This window comes from Hypanus sabinus, chromosome 14 (genome assembly GCF_030144855.1).
Source record: "Hypanus sabinus isolate sHypSab1 chromosome 14, sHypSab1.hap1, whole genome shotgun sequence".
Taxonomy (NCBI): domain Eukaryota; kingdom Metazoa; phylum Chordata; class Chondrichthyes; order Myliobatiformes; family Dasyatidae; genus Hypanus; species Hypanus sabinus.
Genome location: NC_082719.1, coordinates 33,394,468 through 33,419,690, shown reverse-complemented (window position 1 = coordinate 33,419,690; position 25,223 = coordinate 33,394,468). Strand labels below are relative to the sequence as shown.

The 25,223-nt window shown below is 39.7% G+C and overlaps 1 protein-coding gene across 3 annotated transcripts in view; it reads left to right on the top strand.

The window, feature by feature from the left end:
- The window catches only part of dhx15 (DEAH (Asp-Glu-Ala-His) box helicase 15), a 122,646-nt gene that overhangs the window by 29,029 nt on the left and 68,394 nt on the right, over nucleotides 1-25,223 (top strand). For all 3 annotated transcript variants that reach the window (XR_009515636.1, XM_059988963.1, XM_059988964.1), the window contains exons 3-5: nucleotides 2,097-2,290; nucleotides 13,222-13,381; nucleotides 17,853-18,071. Coding sequence is in view for 2 of the 3 variants with exons in the window: in XM_059988963.1 (XP_059844946.1) it covers nucleotides 2,097-2,290; nucleotides 13,222-13,381; nucleotides 17,853-18,071 (573 nt within the window). In the remaining variant the exon portion in view is untranslated. The remainder of the gene's footprint in view (nucleotides 1-2,096; nucleotides 2,291-13,221; nucleotides 13,382-17,852; nucleotides 18,072-25,223) is intronic.

Here is a 25,223-nt window from a genome sequence, read left to right as displayed (position 1 = left end):
TCAACATTTATTGTTTATTATTATTATTATTATTATTATTATTATTATTTTTACTTTCTGTATTTGCACAGTCTGTTGTCTTTTGCAGGTTGGTTGTCTGCCCATTCTGTTGGGTACAGTTTTTCACTGATTCCATTACGGTTCTTCGATTTACTGAAAATGCCTGCAAGCAAATGAATCTTGGGTTATATGTGAGGACATATATGAACTTTGATAATAAATTTACTTTGAATTTTGATATCAGCCTGTCATAACTTCATGCTCCTCCATGTTACTCAGCTACCTTCATTCTGGGGCAAAATAAATAAGCCCAGCCTATTGAGTTTGTTCCCATAACTAAAGTCAGCCAGTCTAGTCAACGTCCTGGTAAATCTCCTGTGCAATCACATTGTACCCATCATTGCTGTTGTGTGGTGACAAGCACTGCATACAGTACTTTATATATAGTTTAACTACTGTTCTGTAAAGTTGCAAGTTGATTTGATTTATGATTGAATTAGATAACTGACCATTCTCTCAAGTTGTCTAATTAGTGCTGTATTTGAGGACATATAAGGAGCAAATATGCAGCATTCAGTTCCTCTGTGATCCATGAGTGCTCTGCATTTCGAAACAGTGCTTTAATCAACAAATTAAAAGAACAGATCACAGAGCATTCTGAGTAATTTAGTTTGTTAGTATGTAAGTTATAAATATTCAATTTTCCCTGCCTCTCCACTGGAGTTGACATGGTACATGGATGTATTGGTATTCACTCCATAAATGATCTGTCCTTTGTTTTAGAGTGTTTTGACATATTTACTGGTGATGAGACGAGGCAGCCAACTTGTGACTGGCTGACTCAACACTAAGTAGATTAACTAATGCCCATCCATCCCAGCATTCAGCAGTTCATCCCAGCAGTTGGTTAGTTACTAGTGGATTTGGTAACACATTGGATGTGGGAGAGGATAAGGATAAAAATTGACCTGATAATTTTTATTATATTATCATGGCCAGTTACTTGGTTGATTCTAATAGACAATTTTGGCAGATTAGCATTTAAAGATCGCTGGTGCTGTACGGTGTTGCAATAACCATTATGCCAGTTGCAGTCTTTGTTTCCTCAAGAATCTGCATTTCTCTCTAGCCAGCTTACTCTCCAGCTTTTTTGTTTTCTAAAAATTGGGCTGCATCATGGCATCACCCCATCCTCCAGGCTTCATTTAATTGGAATTGAAGAAAAAAAGAGATTAAATACACCAACTACTGCGATAACTTTGTGGTCTATGATTCCTTCAGCATAGCAGTTTGGTCAGAGAACTCAAAGCTGTAAAACTTGGCAACAGCTGTTCATGCTGACAACGAGCAATTTGTACTGGTGGAAAGTTTTTAAAAGGCAAAGGAAATAAGACCTTCATTTCAAAATAGCAGCTTTTTAGCACTTGGACATACATTTGCTTTCTCTTGTGCTTTGAGAGGCGGCAGTCAGTAGAGGAGAGGAAAATAAAAGCCGATTGCGCTGTATGTTCTCATTCCATGTTCAAACTCCTTTCCTGATAGAAGACAATCTACCATAGATTATGTGGTGGTGACTGGTTTGTATTTCTTGCTAGATTGGAAAATCTATTGCTACCTGATGCAATGCAGTCTTTGTTCAGATGATAGACTAGCTAGGGCTAAGAGAGCAGTTATTTTTTGTATACAAATTTCTAGAGCATGCATCAAGATTTATGCATTTATATCTGAAAAGTTCAATATCCTGAGAATTTTTTTCCCACAGAACTATGGGTTTAAATGTGTATTAAGCTCAATTTTCTTGATCGACTGAAATTAATGCTTTCAGCTCTTCAGCTGTTTCTCTGCTCTTCCCATTTTCAAAATCTGTCTCTCCAGTTCATGGCATCATTAACTAAATGTCTATTTATTCAGTAGCTCTATAAATCACCATTGTTGCTGTGTAAAGATTTGTACAAAGTTTACTTAAACTTTGTTATTTTTGGCATTGGTTTAACCTTTGAAAGTATAGAGTTTGTTTTGATCTCTTCTGACTTTTTACATTGAGTTGGTCAGTAATTTAAAGAGGCTGTAATGTTTGTTCTTGAATGGATTTGCAGATTCCTCAGTGGTGCGTTGACTATGTGCGAGCCATGGTTGGACCCAAACGGGGAGTGGCCTGTACTCAGCCCAGAAGAGTCGCTGCCATGAGTGTAGCTCAGCGAGTGGCTGATGAAATGGATGTGATGCTGGGTCAGGAGGTCGGCTACTCCATTAGGTTTGAGGACTGCAGCAGTGCAAAAACATGCCTGAAGTAAGTGAATTTTCTTTTTCTGTTGGTTACATGCAGCCAGGTTTGTTGCAATTCTCAACTCATTTTGAGGCCCTCCATTGGTTGGGGTTAACCATGGATATTGTGTCCCAGCTGTCTGCGTGATATACCATCCACTGCAGTACGATATGAAGAGCAAGCTGTTGCAAATGCAGAAGGCTCCCCCTCTCCACGCAGCTGATGAATCTAAAGGAACAACAGAGACCAATGCAGTTTGGCACAAGCGGCATCGCAGGAGTTGCCGGTCAGTGTTGAACTCAAAAGTAGGACTGCCTTAGGAAATCCTGCTCTGGATTTTTCCTCGGGCTTACTCCCAAGTCTTCCCTGTGAGTGGGTTTGGCCATAAGACAGCGGAGGTTTGAAATCAGAGTTTTCATTCTAAATGATCTGCCAACCATGGCTGACGAGCCCATCTTTCTAGAGCGATTGGTTTTAAGAAGCCAGTAATCCGCCTTTGCCCTTTCTTCTGTCATTAGAATTGGTTCCTCTGTATTTAATAGGTAAGTCACATGTGAAGACCAGGAGCTGGACTTGGTTGTTAGAAGCTTTTTGAGACACATACCACTTGAAGCATTTAATAGGTAGTGGGAGTTTATCCCCATTATCACTTCCTGGCTATAACAACCTTAAAGAACACATTTTACAAGCAGTTTGGATTACATTACGATTTTCCCTCACGCTCCCATCGGAATGAAAGCAAAGTAGCTGGGAGCACTTGTTCTCTTCACATGAATACCTAAATTACAATATTTTACTTGAAATTTGTGGTAATGTAGGACTGCTATCCGTATATGTTGGAAGCATAGGGATCTTTTCAGCCTATTCATCTTTGTATTAATGATTCAGAGACTGCCTGATAGCAGCAGCTAATTCCGCATCCTAATTAATCGCTTAAAATCTGCACCCATAGATTATTAAGATTAGTGTTATATGCCATCTCAAGAAAGAATGAAATATTAGAGCTGGTTAGTATGTATTTTCACAGCCACTTGAATTGCTCAGGTGAATAGAAGCCAGTTCAGGAACCCGATGGCTGCAGGACTAGGACTACTCCCGAATCTTGGTAGTGTGGACCCAAGATCTCCTGTACCACCTACCCGATGGTAGCAGCGAGTAAAGAGGGAAAGGGATCAAGCCCAGGTAGATGGGATGAGCCAGGGTGGGGGTATATGGGGGAGGGAGGAAGAAATAAAAATAAATACCTTAGTTTCTATGAAAAAGTCTCCATTTCCAAAATACTGCTCAAATCTGCTCTTTTGGGACAAATTATAATCCTTATTCACTTCAGTAGCTGTTAAATTGGCAGGGCAAACACATATTTGGTGAATGATTGGGTGGAGATGAAGTGTACAGGATACTGGCTGAGCAGGTATTCTAGGAAACAAAAATCGCAGATATGTTCTGCATGGTCAATGGATTAACTGGCACAAAATCAAAAACTGCTAAATGTTGAGTGTGAGGAGGGGAGATAAATATTCTAAATTAAAATTAAAAGCAAATATTGTAAAATGACTATGATGTTAATTGCTTATCCAGCGGAATTATGCTTTAAACATGGTGAAATTAGAGTTCATTTCCTTTTTTCTCCAAAGGAAAGCATTGTTGGCTTATTTGTTAGCAAATAAACTTCCCGAGTATATATCGTTGAACTCTTTTCAACCTGAGCAGTTCAGAATTGAACTGGATTTTCATTATTGGCCCTTGGTACAAAATAGTTGGGTACCACATTGTTAGCCTGTATAAACAGTAATAGCACAATTGCTATGAACTCAGTTACACTGTTCATGCCACAGTGTTATCATTAGAACACTTGAATCCACTTCCACAGTTTGGAGTGAAGTTGCTCAGTGTTGCAGATAATCAAAATTCTGATGCATAGGTCATTGCAAGAGGTTTGACAGGTAAGGCAGGTGAACTTGGGTTTGTAGGAGACTCCATTGCCAGAGAAACAGGAGATTCTATGGGTGAGATAGACATACCCAGATGGTATGTTGCCTCCTGGTGCCCGGGTCAGGGATGTCTCAGATTTGGTCCATTGCATTCTCAAGTGTGACGATGACCAGCCAGAAGTCTTGGTGCATATTGGCACTAATGACATGGGTAGACAAAATGAGGAGGTCCTGAAGAAAGATTTTAGGGGATTAGGTAGAAAGCTGGAAAACAAGACCTCCAGGGTGTAATCTCTGGATTACTGCCTGTGCCAAATGCCAGTGAAGGTAAGAATAGGATGATTTGGCAGGTGAATGCATGGCTGAAGAAATGGTGCAGGGGGCAGGTGTTCATATTTATGGATCATTGGGATCTCTTGGAGAAAGTATGACCTGTACAAAAGGGACGAGTTACACCTGAACCCATGGGGAATCAATATCCTTGAAGGCAGGTTTGTTAGAATAGTTTGGCAGGTTTTAAACTAATTCGGAAAAGGGGATGGGAACCAGTAGTAATAGTGTTGAGGTGAGGTATTTGGTTAACAAACAAAGGCAATCTATAGTGAGACTCCTAGAAAGGAGAGGCTGATGATAGTGCAAAATTGCAGCCAACAGTATAAGTTGCAATGTAAAAGGTGGACAAAATGGAAAAGGGTGATGGATAGAGGACTGAAGATGTTATACTTGAATGCATGCATTCAAGGTATAAGGTAGATGAACTTGTAGCACTGTTACAGATTGGCATGTATACTGAATCATAGCTGAAAGAAAATTATAGCTGGGAGCTTAATGTCCAAGGACACACATTGTATCAAAAGGACAGGCAGGTAGGCAGAGGGGGTGCCGTGGCTCTGGTCTAAAAAAATTAATCAAATAATTAGAAAGAGGTGACATGGTTTGAAAGTGTGATATCGTTATGGATAGAGCTAAGGAACTGTGTAGGTAAAAAGACTGGGATTTTTAAACAGACCCCCAAACAATAGTAAAGATGTGGTCTACAAATTACAACAGGAGATAGAAAATGCATGCCAAAAGGGCCATGTTACAATGGTCATAGGGGATTTCAGTATGCAGGTAGATTGGGGAAAATCAGGTCGGTGCTGGATCTCGGGGGTGGGGGGGGGGGGGATTTCAAGGATGCCTATGAGATGGCTTTTTAGGCATCTCATGGTTAAGCCCAGTAGGAGACCAGATATTCTTGATTGGTGTAGTGCAATGAACCGGAATTGATCAGAGACCTTGGGGGCAAGTAATCATGATATGATCAAATTCACCCCGAGATTTTGAGCAGGAGAAGCTAAAGTCAAATGTATTAGTATTACAGTGAGTAAAGGGAATTACAGAGGCATGAGAGTGGATTTAGCCAGAATTGATTGGAAAAGAACACTGGCAGGGGTGATAGTAGAGCAGCAATGGCTAAAATTTCTGGAAGCAATACAGAAGGCACAAAATTTATTCATCCAAAGAAGAAAGAAATAGTTTAAAGGCAAGATGATACAACCAAAGAAATCAACCAAAGAGAGGGCATATGATAGAGCAAAAATGAGTGGGCTGTTAGAGGATTGGAAGCTTTTAAAAACCAACAGAAGACAGCCAAGCAAGTCATTAAGAAGGAAAAATGGAGAATGAAAGTAAACTAGCCAATAAAATTAAAGAGGATGCCAAAAGTTTCTTCAGATACATGTCTAAAAGAGAGCTGAGAGTGGATATCAGACCACTGGAAAATGATGCTGGAGAGAGAGTAATGGGGGACAAGGAAATGGCGGACAAACTGAATATCTATTTTGTATCAGTCTTCACTGTGGAAGACACTAGCAGTATGGTGGAAGTTCCAGAAAGTTAGGGGCCAGAAGTGTGTAAAGTTACCACTACTAGGCAGAAAGTTCTTAGGAAACTGAAAGGTCTAAAGGTAGATGAATCACCAAGACCAGATGGTGTACACTGCAGGGTTTGGACAGAGGCGGTTGAAGAGATCGTGGAGGCATAAGTAATAATCTTTCAAGAATCACTCGGTTCCAGAATGGTTTTAGAAGACTGGAAAATTTCAAATATGACTCCACTCCTCAAGAAGGGAGAGAGACAGAAGAAAGGAAATTGTAAGCCAGTTAGTCTGAGCTCAGTGGTTGGGAAGGTGTTGGAGTCGATTGTTATGGATGTGGTTCCAGGGTATTTGGAGGCATGTGATAAAATAGGCCATAGTCAGCATGGTTTCTTCAAGGGAAAATCTTACCTGAAAAGTCTGTTGGTATTCTTTGAAGAAATAACAAGCAGGATAGACAGAGGAGAATTGGTTGATGTTGTGTACTTGGATTTCCAGGAGGCCTTTGACAAAGTGCCATGCGTGAGGCTGCTTAACAAGTTAAAAACCTATCGTATTACAGGAAAGATACTGGCATGGATAAAATAGTGACTGATTGGCGGGAGGCAAAGAGTGGAAATAAAGGGAGCCTTTCCTGGTTGGTTGTAGGTAACTAGTTTTGTTTCACAGGGGTCTGTGTTGGGGCCACTTCCTTTTATGTTATATGTCAATGACTTGGATGGTGAAATTGATGGCTTTGTTGCAAAGTTTACGGATAATACAGATAGGTGGATGGGCTGGTAGTTTTGAGGAAGTACAGAGGGGCTTAGACAGATAAGGAGAATGGACAAAGAAGTGTCAGATGGAATACAGTGTTGGGAAGTGTATGGTCATGGACTTTGGTAGAAGGAAGATGGTAGACCATTTTCTAAATGGGGAGAAAATACAAAAAGCTGAGGTGCAAAGGGACTTCTAAGTTGTGCAGGATTCCCTAAAGTTTAATTAGGGCAGGACTCCCTAAAGGTAGAATCTGTGGTGAGGAGGGCAAATGCACTGTTAGCATTCATTTCAAGGGGACAAGAATATAAAAGCAGGGATGTAATGTTAAGACTTTATAATGCACTGGTGAGGCCTTACTTGGAGTTTTGTGAGCAGTTTTGAGCTCCTTAGAAAGGATGTGCTGAAACAGGAGAGGGTTCAAAAGAGGTTCTATAAAAAGAATCCAGGATTGAATGGCTTGTTATATGAAGAGCGTTTGATGACTCTGGGCCTGTATTCATTGGAATTCAGAAGAATGAATTGAAAAATATCGAATAGTGAAAGGCCTTGATAAGAGTTGATGTGGAGAAGATCTTTCCTATGGTGGGAGAGTTTAGGACCAGAGGACATGGCCTCAGAATAGAGGGGTGTCCTTTTAAAATGGAGATGAGGAATTTCTTTAGCCAAAGTGGTCAATCTGTAGAATTATCTGCTGTAGGCAGTGTGGAGGGCAAGTCTTTATTAATATTTAAGGCAGAGGTTGATAGATTCTTGGTTCATCAGGGCATGAAGGGATATGGGGAGAAGGTAGGAGAGTGGGGCAAAGAGGAAAATTGGGCCAGTCATGCTGAAATGGAGGAGTAGACTTGACAGGCCAAATGCTGCTCTTACATCTTGCGGTCTAATAAATAGAAAGCCACGTTCAGGAGAGGGCAAAGCTCAACCTGCTCTTTGGTAATATAGTGGGGCAAATGATTGCAGTGACAGTGGGAGGGTACTTTGGAACTAAGTGACCGTAGTTCTGTTAGTTTTCAAATAGTTACGTATAGAATTAGTCCACAGGTTAAAGTCTTTAATTGGGCCGAGTTTAATTTTGAAGATGAGCTGCAAAGACGGAGATGTTGAGAGCCCAAGTTCTGCATGTTTCTGTTAAAGTAATGGACAAGGCTGGGAGGAGTTGGGAACCCTGGATGACAATGGATATTGTGGCACTGGACATGAAAAAGGAGTCATTGTGGGCCACATACAGACAGGTGGAATCAAGTAAATTCTTTGAGTGTAAGAAGGGCAAAGGCGAGGCATGCGATAACTAGCAGTGAAGATCAAGGAAAATCCAAAGTTATTTTAAAGTAAGAGGAGTAACTAGCGAGAGAATGGGGGCCCCTAGAAGACCTGTGTGTGGAACTGCAGGAGATGGGCAAGGTCCTTGATAAATATTTCTTAGGGTTTACTGTGGAGAAAGACGTAAACTTCAGAACTAGAAAAAAGTAAATGGGGAGGTCTGTGGAATAGACCATATTACAGTAGTGGAGGTGCTGGATGTTTTGAAAGGTATGAAGGCAGATATCTACACAACCTGACCCAAGAACACTGAGTTCTTAGGGAAAAAAAATTAGGATTCCAGGCTGGCTGACTTGCAGTTTTATTAATCATAGGTGAGATGCTGTTAGACAGGAAGTTAGTGAATGTTGTACCTTTTATATAAGAAGGGTGTAAACAAAGGAAAAGCCTGGGAACTATAGGCGAGTAGCATTAACATTTGTGGCGTTTTTGTGCTGGAAATGATTTTGAAGAAATAAGTGTTCATTAGCAAATACAGATTGGTTAAGAGTTGGCAGCAATACTATGTGTATTGGAGATAATGTCTAATGAAGATGATTTAATGTTTTTTTGATGAGGTGATCAAGACAGTTGATGAGGCTTTTAAAATTGCTTGTGGCAGACTAAAAGGTAGGTCTTTCACAGTGAACAGCAAAACCCCAGAGAATTTTGTAGAATAGAAGGACCTTGGATTACAAGTACATGATTCCCTGCAGTTGGAGTCACAAGTTGGCAAAGTGGTGAAGAAGGCTTTTGGCACACTGGTTTTTGTAAGTGAGAGCACTGTTTATAAAAAGTTGGGAAGTCATGGTGCAGTTGCGTAGGAGGCTGTTGAGGTTACATTTGCAGTGTTGTGTTCATCCTTGGTCATCCTGCTATAGGAGAGATATGCAGTAAAGATTTATATGGATGTTGCCAGGGACTAAGTTACAGGAAGAGGTTGAGCAAGGTAAGACTTCATTCCTTAGAGAACAGAAGACTAAGTTGTGATGTTACAGACGTTTATAAAATCATGAGGGGCTTGGATAGGGTGAATCCATTGTCCTGTCCCTGAATTGGGGAATTGAGCTAGAGGAGAGAGGTTTAAAGTGAGAGGGATAAATTTTATGGAAACTTCATGTGCAGCATAAACTCCCACAGGAAGTGATTGGAGTTTACAGTTTTGGACAGATACGTGGAGTTGTTTAGAAAGTTAAGGGCTAGATGCTGGCAAATGGGACATCTTGGTCAGCATGGACCAGTTGAACAAAAGCATGAGTTTCCAAGATGTTTAACTCTGAATCTGTTTTCTGAAGCCTTAATTTATAAATTTTTCCTTTTGCTGGAAAAATTGTATGTCAGTGTTCAAGAAAATAGAGGAAATAAGGCAAATACAAACCAGTCTGTAATAATTTTAAATTTGGAGTGGTGTGCCTGAAAACAAGAAAAAGTTTGGTTAATCAAGAGTTCTGGCATGGATTTATGAAGGGTTAATCATGCCTATTAAACTGAATCTTCTCAAGTTTACTGAACTCGGGATTGTCTGTGGATGGAATTTGTATATGGATTTTCATGATGAAAGGGCTTATCAAAGTTTTTCCAAGTTCCACTAACTTCACTTTTTTGATGGAGCAACAAAGAAGTCATGACATTGTTCCTTGTTGATAAAGCCTCTAAGGTGAATTTAATGTTTGTGAAATTGAAGACAGATCCTTAGATTGTATGAGGCATTGGCTGTGTTAATATGATAATAGTCATACCTTCAGCATTACCAAATGACCGTGGATATTTGAAAAGAACTGTGACAGTAGCTCTCGATTATATTTAAATTACTTGTTAGAAGCCTTCTGAAGTCGTCATCATCCATTCTGAGTCTAGCCAGCCTTTCCATTACATTCTTTTCATTTGTTTTCAGCCCATTTATTATCTACTGTCTTTGCTTTGACCAAATTTTTGTCAACAGCATCTTCAGTTAACAGATGTGAAGTATTTAAATCATTTTCACAGCCCTATAAGTATATATCCTTTTTATTCCCTCCTTCCTCCCCCCACCCATCAAAGTTACCTATCCTATCTGTTAACTACATTCTATTTACATTTTGATTGAAGATTCACTTGTATTAACTGCCATACCAGTCTCCTATTCATTCTTCGAACTTCGTTTTCCTGTTTTGTTGCCATCTCAATTTGTCCTATTCAGCCTAGTTCCTGATTGAAATGCCTGATATATACGAGGGTGATTGATAAGTTCATGGCCTAAGGTAGAAGTCAATTTTAGGAAACCTAGCACATTTATTTTTCAGCATAGTCCCCTCCTACATTTACACACTTAGTCCAGTGGTTGTGGATAATACAGATCTTGGACCTCTAGAAAGTGTCCACATATGGGTGACTGATGAGTTTGTGACCTAAGGTAGAAGGAGATGAGTTGTATAGCTCTCGTTACATGCACTTGCAAGTCAACTCTTTTGAGTGCTTATGCAGAAAGTTTGGAGTTAATAACTCATCTTCTTCTACCTTATCAATCACCCCTGTTGAGTTACTAACGAGTGTTTGTGAAATTCATTCCAGGCCCTGCAATGCCTCTTCCCTAGTTGCACTACGGATACACTGGTGAGAATGGTCTCTGCACCACAGTGTATAGAACTAGTCTAAACAAAAAGTTGCTTGTATATTGGAAGCAAATAATAGGTTTTATGAGGAAAGATGCACAGAAATATCAGCTTGAGTTTGAAAGAATAAGAAGGCTTGATGGATATGGAGAGATTTCTTGTTGAAGAACTTAGAACGAAGGGTCACTGTTTAAGCAGAAAGGGTAGCCTATTTACAGCAGAGATAATGAAGTTTCCACCTCTGATTCATGACTATTTTGAACTATTTTTCTCAGACTGGAGGAAAAAAAATCTTTGAATATTTTTAAGGCAGAGATACATGCATCATATTGAAGTGAATGAATGTCTAACATGGATGAATATGAATACTGAATTAAGATCAGAATTGAATCAGCCATGGTGTTTGATTGCAGAACATTTGTGGGGCCAAATGGCCCATCCCTATTCCTAATCATTTTTTAAATCCACCAGTGTGAAGAGAACTGAACATGTTCTTGGAGTTTAGACATTGCCAGCAACAGAAAGAGTATAGCTCTATAAATATCCTGTAGCATGGATGGAATTATAAATGTATCTCTGGGAGGAACCTGACTTATAAAATTTGCCATAATTGTAAAAATGGAAGAATCACAGATGTGAGCTTCTGAATTTTTAACATGCTTTCAAAGAGGTAATGTGTATATGAAGTTGTAAATGTTTAGCACATTGTTGGAAGAAGTAGTTCAATTACATTCATGAACAAAATATCATTAACATTGTGTTTCTAAGAGAACCATTAGCAGATGTGTTGAAATTAAAGGAGAAATGTTTCCAAGACCTTGTGGGCTTGGGCCTGAAATTAAGTTTAGTATATTGTTCCTTTGAACTGAGACTGAAGTTAGCATAAAGTAAATACTTTTGTATATAGGGAAAACTTGTATTCTGCAGCTCAAAGGATCATGATGAGAAAGTTTTGGTCACTGGGAGTTGTGGATGGAGCTGCAGGTTGTCGAGGGTTACAAGAGGATTTAGACAGGCTTCAGAGTTGGGCAGAAAAATGGCAGATGGAGTTCAATCCGGACAAGTGTGAGGTGATGCATTTTGGAAGGACAAAGTACAGGATTAATGGTCAGTTACTTAAGTGTGTGGATGAAGAAAAGGACCTTGAACAATCCATATATCCCTCAAGGTCGCTGCGCAGGTTTTAAGAAGGCCTATGCCCTATGGGATGCTAGGCTTCATTTACAGGGGGATTGAGTTCAAGAGTAGAGAGGTCATGTTGCAACTCTACAAATCTCTGCTGAGACTGCATTTAGAGTATTGTGTTCAATTCTGGTCACCTCATTATAGGAAGGATGTGGAAGCTATGGAGAGGGTACAGAGGAGATTTACCAGGATGTTGCCTGGTTTGGAGAACGTCATATGAAGCAAGGTTAGCAGAGCTGGGACTTTTCTCTTTGGAGCATAGAAGAATGAGAGGGGACGATAGAGGTCTACAAGATTATGAGAGGCATAGATAGGGTGGATAGTCAGTACCTGTTTCCCAGGGCACCAATAGCAAACACTAGAGGGCATATGTACAAAATTAAGGGAGGGAAGTTTAGGGGAGACATCAGGGGTAAGTTTTTTTACACAGAGGGTTGTGAGTGCCTGGAATGACTTGCCTGGGGTAGTGGTGGAGGCTAAAACATTAGGGGTATTTAAGAGCCTCTTGGACAGGCACATGGATGAAAGAAAAATGGAGGGTTATGGAGTAGTATGGGTTTAGTACTTTTATTTTAAGGATTATATGGGTCAGCACAACATGGAGGGCTGAAGGGCCTGTGCTGTAGTGTTCTATGGTTCTATGTGTGTACCTTTTTAAATAATGTCTTAAGTTGCTGAGTGCAAGTTCTTAGATTTTAATGGTCACTTTATTAAGTACCTCATGTACCTAATAAAGTGTTGGTGATCTTCTGCTTCTATTGTCCATCCACTTCAAAGTTAGTGTTGTGCATTCTGAGATGCTCTTCTGCGTACCTCTGTTGTAATGCATGGTTATTTGAGTTGCTATCGCATTCCTGTCAGCTTGACCCAGTCTGGCTATTCTCCTCTGACCACACTCATTAATAAGGCATTTTCACACACAGCACTACTGCTCACTGGATGTTTTTTGTTTCTCATACCATTTAATGTAAACTCGAGATGCTGTTGTACATGAAAGTCCCAGAAGATAAGCGGTTTCTGAGATACTTAAACTACCCTGTCTGGCACCAACAATCATTCCACGATTAAGATAACAAAGAATGGGGGAAGAAATGTGATCTAACGTTTGTTCTGAATAACAACAATGACCTTGTTTTTTTTTTGCATTAGGTAGCTGCCATATGATTGGCTGATGAGATAATTGCATTAATGAGCAGGTGTACCTAATAAAGTGGCCACTGAGTGAAGTTTGGAATCATTCACCTCTTGGCAATTCTTCCCTTGGTTGGTTCTATTTTTGTATGAGCTGGCATTTACACATTCAACAACTTTATCTTATGAAATTGTTAATAGGTACATGACTGATGGTATGTTGCTTCGAGAAGCTATGAATGACCCTCTACTAGAGAGATACGGAGTCATCATCCTTGACGAGGCTCATGAGCGTACATTAGCAACGGATATTCTTATGGGTGTATTGAAAGAAGTTGTGAAGCAGAGATCAGATTTGAAGGTAAGGATTTTCTGGGGTGGGGCATGAGGTTGGTGGTGGTTGTGATGAATGATTAGACGGCTAATTTTCTGTCAGTTTTAACAGGATGTTATAGCCTGGAGGACTTGCCTATCGTTTGTAATCATAGGACAAGCCAGAATGCTCTCTGTATATTGCTAATTTGATCGCAAGTGCCCATTGTAAGGAAAAACAATTACAGTTCCATTTTGTGATTAGGGTTGATGTATATTGATCACAGCTTCATTGCTTTCCTTTCTGTAATGGGATAAATGTTAGCTAAGACAGATCAAGAACCACTGCATTCTGAACTGTATCATAGAATATTTTTGGTGCACTTAAGGGGATACTTAAGTGCCTGATTAATGTGTCATATGAAACACAGTACTTATGAAAGTACCGCCCTCCTGTGTACTGCATTATACTGTCAGCCTACATCCACCAACTTGAGTCTTTTGAGTGTGGCTAGCCTCTATGGCCTTCTGACTTAAAGACAAGAGTGCTACCATGGCTACCTTCCGCTTCGGTTAAGAATTTGCCTGAAGCAAAATCATCTGTTTGGCATACAAATCTCTGCAATGAAACAAACTTGGCCTTTGCTCTTACAGGCATATGTACCAGAAAACTAGTCTTTAGACTGTAAGTGTTTATTTCACTTTACGGAACCAAGAATTTAAACTTCATATACCAAGATTCCTTAATGTAGATGGACCAAAAAAAATACTGAATTAAATTCATCAATCCTTAGAATAACCAACTGCCTCATAAAAAGCTGTGGGGGGGGGGGGGGGGGTAACCAGCTAAACTGCTATTCGAAAACTTAGCTGAAACTTCATCCCATAGTTGCAAGAAATGTGAAATCATGATGGTGTTCTTTAAAAAGTTTTGTCCCCCGCCTCCCCCAGTATCATAGAAACATAGAAAATAGGTGCAGGAGCAGGCCATTCGGCCCTTCAAGCCAGCACTGTCATTCAGTATGATCATGGCTGGTCATCCAGTTCAGAACCCTGTACCTGCTTTCTTGCCATACCCCCGATCCCTTTAGCCATAAGGGCCATATCTAACTCTCTCTTAAATATAGCCAATGAACTGGCCTCAGTTGTTTCCTGTGGCAGAGAATTCCACAGATTCACCACTCTGTGTGAAGAAGTTTTTCCTCATCTCGGTCCTAAAAGGCTTCCCCTTTATCCTTAAACCGTGTCCCCTCGTTCTGGACTTCCCCAACATCGGGAACAATCTTCCTGCATCTAGCCTGTCCAATCCCTTTAGAATTTTATATACTTCAATAAGATCTCCCCTCAATCTTCTAAATTCTAGCGAGTATAATCCTGGTCGATCCAGTCTTTCTTCATATGAAAGTCCTGCCATCCCAGAAATCAATATGGTGAACCTTCTTTGTACTCCCTCCATGGCAAGAATGTCTTTCCTCAGATTAGGGGACCAAAACTGCACTCAATACTCCAGGTGTAGTCTTACCAAGGCCTTGTACAACTGCAGTAGAACCTCCCTGCTCCTGTACTCAAATCCTCTTGCTATGAATGCCAGCATACCATTTGCCTTTTTCACCACCTGCTGTACCTGCATGCCCACCTTCAATGACTGGTGTACAATGACACCCAGGTCTGGTTGCACCTCCCCTTTTCCTAATCGGCCACCATTCAGATAATAATCTGTTTTCCTGTTCTTGCCACCAGAGTGGATAACCTCACACTTATCCACATTAAATTGCATCTGCCATGAATTTGCCCATTCACCTAACCTATCCAAGTCACCCTGCATCCTCTTAGCATCCTCCTCACAGCTAACACTGCCGACCAGCTTCATGTCATCCACAAATTTGAAGATGCTGCATTTAATTCCCTCGTCTAAATCATTAATATATATTGTAAATAACTGGAGTCCTAGCACTGAGCCTTGCGGTACCCCACTAGTCTGCCATTCTGAGAAGATCCCATTTATTCCCACTCTTTTCTTCCTGTATGCCAACCAATTCTCTTTCCACATCAATATCATACCCCCAATACTGACTGCTTTAAGTTTGTATGCTAATCTCCTGTGTGGGACCTTGTCAAAAGCCTTTTGAAAATACAAATGTACCACATCCACAGGTTCTCCCCTATTCACTCTACTAGTTACATCCTCAAAAAATTCTATCAGATTCGTCAGACATAATTTTCCTTTCACAAATCCATGTTGACTTTGATGATTTCACCGCTTTCCAAATGTGCTGTCACATCTTTGATAACTGACTCTAGCATTTTCCCCACCACCGATGTCAGGCTAACCGGTCTATAATTCCCCAGTTTCCCTCCCTTCTTTTTTAAAAGGTGGGGTTACATTAGCCACCCTCCAATCCTCAGGAACTAATCCAGAATCTAAAGGGTTTTGAAAAATTATCACTGATGCATCCACTATTTCTTGGGCTACTTCCTTAAGCACTCTGGGATGCAGACCATCTGGCCCTGGGGATTTATCTGCCTTTAATTCACCTGACACCCCTTCCCTACTAACATGTATTTCCCTCAGTTCCTCCATCTCACTAGACCCTCGGTCACCTACTATTTCCGGAAGATATTTATGTCCTCCTTAGTGAAGACAGAACCAAAGTAGTTATTCAGATGGTCAGCCATGTCCTTGTTCCCCATGATCAATTCACCTGTTTCTGACTGTAAGCTCATATATTACTCTAATAATAGTGACAATAGTGGTATTCAAACAAGTCAACCTTTGCAGTCTGTTGTGTATTATAGGTAAACCTTGACTTGAATGAGCAATATGTCCCTTTTTCAAAATGGAAGCTCATTTGCTATTGGCTCTAATTTTGGGGAATAATAAAACATGTTAGGCTCCTTTCATTTGAAAGGAGGAAACAGTTTTGCTTTGCATGTGGGGTATTGTTTTTAAAACCAAATCACTAGACTGTCAATATGATTGATCTCAAACAGGAAAACTGTAACGACACAGAAAATAACTATTGTTTTGGAATAAGGAGAGAAAATGGAGTTTTTCATGTTAGCATGTTGTTCTTTCAGCTCTCTGCATATAGTTTGATGTTAAGTAAACTTGGCGTTAGGTTATTTGGAAGAGATCCGTATCACCAAAATGAAAGCTTAGGGGGGTGGGGGGAGAATGGAGTTGACAAGGACTAAATTTAACTAAAGAAAACAGGCTCACAAAACCAGATCCAAAAATGTGGAAGAAACGTCAAAGTCAAAATAACCTGCAACTGTGAATGTAGAGTACAACAATTAAATCTGACCAACAGATCTATCTATGTGCAAACAGCATTATTGTTACCTACTTTATTGGCACTTCATAAATGAATTATTTAAGGGAAAGGGCATCACTTCAGTAAGTTTTACAGTTCACATTCATAGCTTCAATCTACATTTAATTAGAATCCCTTGGGTGCAGGAAGAATTATTTAGGAGAACAAATAGTCATTTGGCATGTAGATTAAATGTAGTTATGGCATGCAAGCTTACACATTTGATGTATATTTGCATTGAGGTGGCCCGCACACATGGGATTCGAACCACTATCGGGAGCCGTGGGTAGACAAATGGTAGCGCGTTTGGAACTACCCACTTGGGGCGCACCTACCAGGGACAGTCTGACATCACGTCCGCCCCATGGGTCGCAGGGGCCCGTGGGAGAGGAGATATAAGCGCACGATTTTGACTCAGTAAAGGCATTCTGAGTTCAGCTCTCTCTGCCTCCGTGTGTTCCTTTAGTAGTGTGTTACGCATGACTACAGCATCATGCTTCACACGGATTTGAAACCCATACTTGTGAAGATTTTAGTTTTATTACAGCAATGTTTGTGATTAGAATATGGTAATACATATATTTGATGGAATACAGGTTTCCCTCACTATCTGAAGGTAGAGCATTCCTGTGAAACCGTTTATAAGCTGAAATGCCATAAAGTGAAGAAGCAATTACCTTTTAATTTATATGGGAAAAACTTTTGAGCATTTCCAGACCCAAAAAATAACCTACCAAATCATACCAAATAACACGTAAAACCTAAAGTAAATGAACACACAGTAAAAGCAGGAATGATATGATAAATATACAGCCTATATAAAGTAGAAATATTGTATGTACAGTGTAGTTTCAGTTATCAGAATGGGGAAGACAGCTAGCCAAAATCAATTTGGAGGAGAAAACCCAGCACGTACATATATGCGCACACAACTGCTTGCATGAGGCTTCATGATCACGGTAGTCTTTCTCAGGTTAAAAAAAGTGTCTAAAGCGGGCATCTTTTTTTTGTAAAAGTGAAAATCCTCTTTGGTTAGCGAAAACAGGTACTAATGTAGGTCTTTTATAACGAGCTGTCGTAAAGCAAATGTTCAAAAAATGGGGGCCAGCTGTATATGCTTTTTCAGAGAGAGTCTGAGATCTACTTTTGCGGGTTTAGCTCTTAATGTGGATTGACACCCAAGTGCATCTTTTTTTTTTCCTCCAGATTATCATCATGAGTGCTACACTTGATGCAGGCAAATTTCAGGTCTATTTTGATAGTTGTCCACTGCTTACCATTCCTGGACGTACACATCCTGTAGAAATATTCTATACTCCTGAACCAGAGAGAGATTATCTGGAGTCAGCGATTCGAACAGTTATTCAGATTCATATGTGTGAAGAAGAAGAGGGAGATGTTCTTCTTTTCCTCACAGGTCAAGAGGTAAGAGTCTCAGCTTTGTTTTTATAAACTCAGAATTGAATTCTATTATTAATTACAGCCTTGCTTAATTTATTATTTAAATAAAGTACCTAAAATTTAGCACCTTATTAACACCATTGAGGAAGGGCAGTATGACTTAATATTTCTTCTTTATTCATTCGGCGAATGGCTTAGATAAAAAATGTTCATGCTAAGAGGTGAATTTGATGCAATTAAACTATATCTGATAGGGTATGTACTATTTGAAGATTAATTTCTAAACTTAATCACCACAGTATTACTTTCTTTCTCACTGGCTACCACATGAATTCTGCTTTCCAATGCATCAATTAAATAAATAAATTCTGATTTATTTTGTTCTGAGAAGACAGCTGGGAGAAAGTTGTACAATGTTCTTCTAGGTTTAACAAAGTCAGTTTTATATATGAAAGGGGAACGACAGAAGAATTTAGTCAGGAAATTTTGGCATCTGGGGCCTAGTTGAGCAAAGCATTGAAGAGGAGGGAACATTGGATCAGATATCTTTGGAGGTGTGCTGTTGATGTAGATAGGTAGGTTTTGAAAGCAATAAAAGAAAATGAGATTTTTGTGTTTTGTTGGAATGACTTAGATCAGTTAATATATAAAAAATTGTTAGTTGGAATGTGTAAATACAGGTGAATATTTAATAGACAACAAAAAAACAAGAATGGTTGAGAATTTTAACACCAAGAGATCGTAGAGGTGCTGAATTAAGTAGTATTCCTAAATTGGAAATGGGTATCCTTTTGAAAGAGCAAGTTTGGATGAAACTTCGGTTTAAAGTTGACTAGAATTTCAGTGCAGTGAACAGCTAGGTTCAAGTTCAAACAGAGATTGGGTTAATTGTGATGAAGGTTAAAGATTGCATTGGTCTTCTGCTGTTTAATTGGTAAAACCTATAGTAAATTCCAATATCAACCAATGCAGATTCTTCCCGAGTAAGGTGGAAGAGTTGCCTGTCATAGCAGCTTATGATCTCATGTTGCTGTGTAGATAAATGGGGGTTTCTGGAGGGACTCCAGATGAAGTGGGACTGTTCCCATTACATCCACGTTTGTGTTGGTTTTTGATGCAAAGTGAATTATTTCACTGTGTTTCAATGTTTCGAAGTACATGTGACAAAGCAAATCTTTAAATTGCTGGGGCTTTGGTAAAGGATTCTGTACTACTTTAGTTACAGATAAGGTACTGGGAGGTTGATGGATAGCTAATTTGTTCTTATTTAAGAAGGGCTGAAAGGACAAGCTGGGAAGTTACTGGGGGGAATTCTGACAGACAGGATCTGTCTGCATTTGGAAGAGCAATGATTAATATTGGTCAGCATGACTTAGTGCATGAGAAATCGTGCCTTCTGAACTTGATGTGAGTTATTGTGAAGTGGCGATCAAGAGGATTAAGGGTAGATTGATTTTAGCAGGTCTCCCATCATCTGCTCATCTGCAAGATGAAATCACATAGGGTCCTGGGTGAGCTAGCCAATCGGATACAGAATTTGCTTGGAAAGAATCAAAGGATTATGGTGGAGAGTTTTTTTCCTCCAGATTGGAGGCCTGTGACTCGTGGTGTGCCATGTTGATGCTGTGTCCCCTATTTGTCCTACTTGGATGAGAACGTAGGTAGCATGATTAGTGAGTTTGTGGATAACACCGAGATTATGGGTGTGGTAGATGGTAAAGAAGTTTGACCCTGTTGTAATTGAAGATAACGAAGAAAGTGGGTGAAGGAATGGCAGATGGAATTGAACTCGTACAAGTGCAAAGTATTCATTTTTGGAAGTTAAGCCAGGGCCGAATGCGCACAGTGAAAGAGGGTCCCAGGGAGCATTCTAGAACAGAAACCTAAGAGTTTACAGTATAGTTCCCTGAAAATGGTGACACAAGTAGGCAAGATGGTGAAGCGAGCACATGGGACACTTGCCTTCATTAGGACATTAATTATGAAAGTTGGGCTATCATGTTACAGCTGTCCAAGATAGTGGTGAGATTAAACCTGGAATGTGTGAGATTGTGGTTATCGTACTGTAGGAAGGATGTGTTTCAGCTGGAGAGGGTGCAGAAACAATTTGTGAGGATATTGCTGAGACTGGAAAGCTTGAGTTGCAAGGAAAGACTGAATGGGCTGGAGCTGTTTGCCTGGAGAGATAAGAGATGAAGGGTAATTTTAAGAGGTTCTTAAAATGTTGCTGAAGTGAATGGTCACTGTCTTTACCCAAGGACAGGCGGTCTAAAACTATAACACATAGGTTCAAAGAGAAAATGGAAAAACTGAAAAGAGGACTGAAGGAGGTAGGTATATGATTCAAAAGTAGCGGAGGAGGATACAATTACAATGTTTAAAAGACATTTGGGATGTGTATGGATAGAAAAGGTTTTGATGAATGTGGGGCAAATACAATCAAATGGGATGAGCTCAGAAGGCATGATTATTGGCATGGACAGATTGGGGTGAAGGTCTGTTTCATTGCTGTATGGCTTGATGGTAGACATGACTGATGGTGGTCATTTACCCCATAATGTTTATACTGGTAAATATAAATCTGTCTGACCTTATCTCATCTGCACCTGTATGAGGTCTTCAGCTACACCACGCATCCTTTAAAAATAGCGAGGGTTTATCCTCTGCTATCATTTTCAGGCAGTGATATTCTTAGTGGAAAGAATCATCTTCTACTCAAAGCAATTACTATGTGTATATGCCAGTTAGTTTTAGTTGATTATTGCAGAGAGGAATATATTATTGTTTATTTTGTCACAACCTTTAATTTTGTACATTACAGTTAGGAATCCCTCAGTGTCTGAGTCCAGCATATGAGGTAGATGAGAAGGCCAGTAATATGGAGCATGTGGGATACAACTCTGAAAGTAACAGTATTTGGAGCCTTCTGGGGCTTGTTGGAATGCTGAGAAAGGCATAGGGCAATTGGACAGACAACTTATCCAAAAGAGTTCAGAATCAGGATGCCTTTAATAACAGTAGTAATGGTGGGATGAGTCAAAAGGGGGCTGAAATGGAAAAGGCAGTCTTCAACAGGCCATCATGTCAGGTGCTTAAGGATGGTCTATATAGGCTTTGCAGAGATAATGAGATGCTTCATGGTTATAAATAGCCTTAAAGTCATCCATTTGTGTAGGGATTGGAATGGAGCCAGCTTGAACAGATTTAAGGGGTTGTTATATTCAAACGAACCTTGGAGATGTTTGAGTGGAGTATCTGATTTTTAATTGCTCGCAGAGCAGCCGAGAACAGTAAGGTTGATAAAGAACAGTTAAGCCCAGGGAAACAGCAGTCATTTCACAACTGGGAGCTGTTTCTAGGATCCGTTACAGAGTGTTGAGGATTGTAGAGGGCAGCAGATGTTGGAGAAAAGGACACATTCCAGTTAGGAACTACTGTTCTGAAGGTTGAAGGAAGTCAATCACTAAAGAAAACAAGGTTTTGCGTGTGTTCAGGAGAGAGGGGACAGAGGAACGCAGTGAGGAAGTGCCAAGTAGTTGTTCAGGATGTAAGCAGAATCTAAACCTGGAAAGGAACAGGTGAAAGCTTGCCTCAAATAAATGGAAACCAGCCTGCTGAGCCACAATGAGATATAAGTGGGTCAGCAGAGAATAGTCACCATGGAAAGTGTTGGGCAAGCAAATGAATGATGTGAGAAACTACAAAAATAGTTCAGACTGGCTGAAGATGGATTTCTATCTAAGATCCAACCTGTTTGTAAAGTGAAACTGAGAAGCCAACTGAGTATGGTCTTAATTTTGCCAAGGATAAAATTCACTGGCTTCCTGTTCTACTTTTCCAAATCAATAGCAACACTCACCGTGCAATATTGTGTTTTTAGAACTGTTACCTAACAGACATCTTTTTTTGCCCTTGTGCCTGGGGCTGCGAAGTAACATTTGGCATCGTTAAATACAAGCACCTGTAATTAAGTAAGGAAAGTATGCACTTTTTCCAGAGTCAAACAATTATTTCAAAGTGCAGTCATAATTATGTAGAAACACAAAACAGCAGTTGGTGCACACCTGTATGAGAATCACTTTTTGGTTATCGGCTAATACTAACATCTGACACCCATGCTCACTCTTTCTCCCTTGTCTCACTGCTGGCAGTGGGGTCAATTTATGAACAGCTCATCATGTTTCTGCCTTTGGCAATCAGAAGTCTTGCCTATGATGCCAGTGACACAAGGAGAATGTGATGATCCATTCAACAGGAATGGCGATGCATTGGAATTGTAATGGAGCTAGATTTGTGTATCAGTGAGGCATTGTAGTATTTTTCACTCATAAATCTGCATGTTACCCTTTTAAAAACAGGAAGCTGAAAGCTCAGTGATAAATAAAAGATTCAGTTTAGAGTATAATGACTTAGCAGTGAAGATTATTGAATATTAATATTTGAAATGCCTTTTATTTGCAATTCTATTCAAATTGCAGATTCATTTTTATTGTGTCTATTTATATTTTCGGAGCTGGGTATAAACTGTCAAAGCCAGCGGCATTTACCTTATCTGCATTTTCCCTTTAACTGAGTGATTTGCTTGGCCACTCCTGCTATAACCAGTCGGTGGGTCTTTAGACAGAATGGCTGAGGGTAGCAGATCTCCTCCAAGGTGTCCCCTGAAATGCATTAGGGAAAAAGCCCCAGTGTGCTTTTATGACAGCTTTGTAGCTTTCATGATAATCATGCCAATGAATAGTTTTATTAAGTTCTAGCTTATAAACTGACTTTAAATTTCATAGCTGTTATGGTGTGATATGAACTCTGGTCTCTAGATTTCAGAAACTAGAATTCCCAAAATAATATCTGCATTTTCCTATTTTGCAAAGTTCTAAAAGAGGATTACCTTTCCTTGCTTATTGAACACTTTCTTTCTGACTTAAAATGCGGTGGATCCATTTCAAACAGCTAATAAATTTTATGTGGCATTACTGCCTTGGGAATTTCACTCAAGTGAAACAGATTAGCTATTTCCATAGAAGGTGGCAAGTAACACATGACAGATGTTGTATTCACTAGTTCCATTCTTGGTGTACACAAGGTACAATCAGTTCTAAATCTATTGGCAAGGAATGTTCTCTGAGGAGGATGCAGTGCAGTTGTCCTTTTGAGAGTGCTAGAAGGCTCCAAAGGATAGATTTTTAAAAAAAAGCTCAGGACCGGTTGTACCTAAATAAAATACTTGATCACATGAATGTCAGTGTAGTTCAGAAGGTTTAGGTATACCTGTGTTGAAAATGTTTTCTTACAAATTTGCACAGTTAATTTTAAAAGAAATTTCCAAAGTAGGACAGACTTCCCATAGAAACCACAGGAAAGCTTTAAATAACTGGAAATTATATTTTTATGATGCCTCTTAATTTTCTTTTTCTTGTACTGTCCTTGGTTGCATGTGTAGTAGTTTCTCTTTGTGGTCTCACTGATTTGGCCAGGAAGTGTGTGTGCTACCTCCATAGCATTGATAGTCAGTTTAATTTTATCACAATAATAAGCTGTGCTTTTGCTTGCATGCCATCCGGTCAGATCATCACGAATATAAGTACATTGGGTGGTACAAAAGAGGAAAAAAGAACAGTGCAGTATGTAGTGTTAGAATTACAAATAAGGGCAGTTCAGGCAGACAAAGTGCAGGGGCTGTGACAAGGTAAACTGAGGGATCAAGTCATTCATTCTTGTGTGTCTTTATCAAACTAGATGTCTTATACTGGCAGGATAGAGGCAGTCCTTGTGCCTGGTAACGTGTTCAAATTTTTTGTATCTTCTCAAGCACACTCAAATGCTGCAGGAACTCAGCAGGCCCAGCAGCATCTATGGAAGAGTAGATAGCTGACATTTAGGGCTGAAGTCTTTCAGGACTCGAGGATGAAGGGCCTTGGCTCAAAATGTCAACTGTTTACTCTTTTCCATAGATGCTGCCTGGCCTGCTGAGTTCCTCCAGCATTTTGTTTATTTTGGTTTTGTATCTTCTACCAGGTGGGAGGGAGAAAAGCGAATGAGTAGGGTAGGAAGGGTCCTTGATTATGTTGGTTGCTTTCACAAGGGAGGCTGGTTTGTGTTAGGAACTGGGTTGTGTCTGCAATTCTGCAATCTTTGCAGGTCTTGGGCTGATCAGTTGCCACAACAATCTGTGATGCATCTGGACATGATGCTTTCAGGAGTTCATTCATTATGTGTAGTGTTGTCTTCAGTGGTGCAGCTGTTAAAATAGGCATGTCACTGGAGACGTGCTGAATTTTTTTACCCTTCTGAGGATCTGCTGGTTTGTTTTCCTGGCCATATCATTTGTTACTTGGAAAACTGTTGGTGATGTCTGCACATACAACTTGAAGCTCTCAACTGTCTCCATCTTGGCTCTCAGCATTGTTGAGATTGCTTATGGAAATTTGGTAAATTTGTATCTTTTCATGCAACTATTGTATCCAAAAAGGTACCAAACTGATGAGAGGTAAATCCATGCAGTATATGGTAAGATGTAGCTGTTATTTCAGTAGTCCTCTATTCTAATTAAATCAATGTTTGATTAAATAATTTAGTTATTGGTCCAAATAATTAAACCAGTTACTGTGTCCTTGCAGGTGCTGAGATCACAGTTACTGAATGTGGATTTGGCTCCTTCAAATCCTAATTAGATTTGTATTGCCTGGTTCAGCCTCAAAATAATGTTGTTTTGATCTTTAATTGGCAAGTTAGATTTCTAGTGTTCTATAATTAGGACAAGTCACATGTTCAAGTCTCTGCATGTTTCTCAGACAGTAATCAGGATGGATGTTTCATTAGGTAATTGTATCAGGATTTAAATGCACTGTATTAAGATTTGTATATTTTTTCAATAATCAATATTCTATTACCACAAATTATTGGTTCATTTAAGCAAAGTGTTAAATCCTACAGGCTGGCTTGACAGAAGTATAGTGCGATTTAACTATGGGGATGTAAATCTTCTATTTTTGGTGTTGATAACCTGAAGGTCCAATATGAATTGACTCCTATTAATTGTGACTTGTCAGAACAAAGATAACCTTCATCAGGAGCATCACTGCAGCTGTGATTGTCATTCTTCTGTCCCATTTAATCTTCAAATATTAATCATTTTCAGGAAAGACCTCTCAAGAGAGAAAATTTTCTTAAAATTGC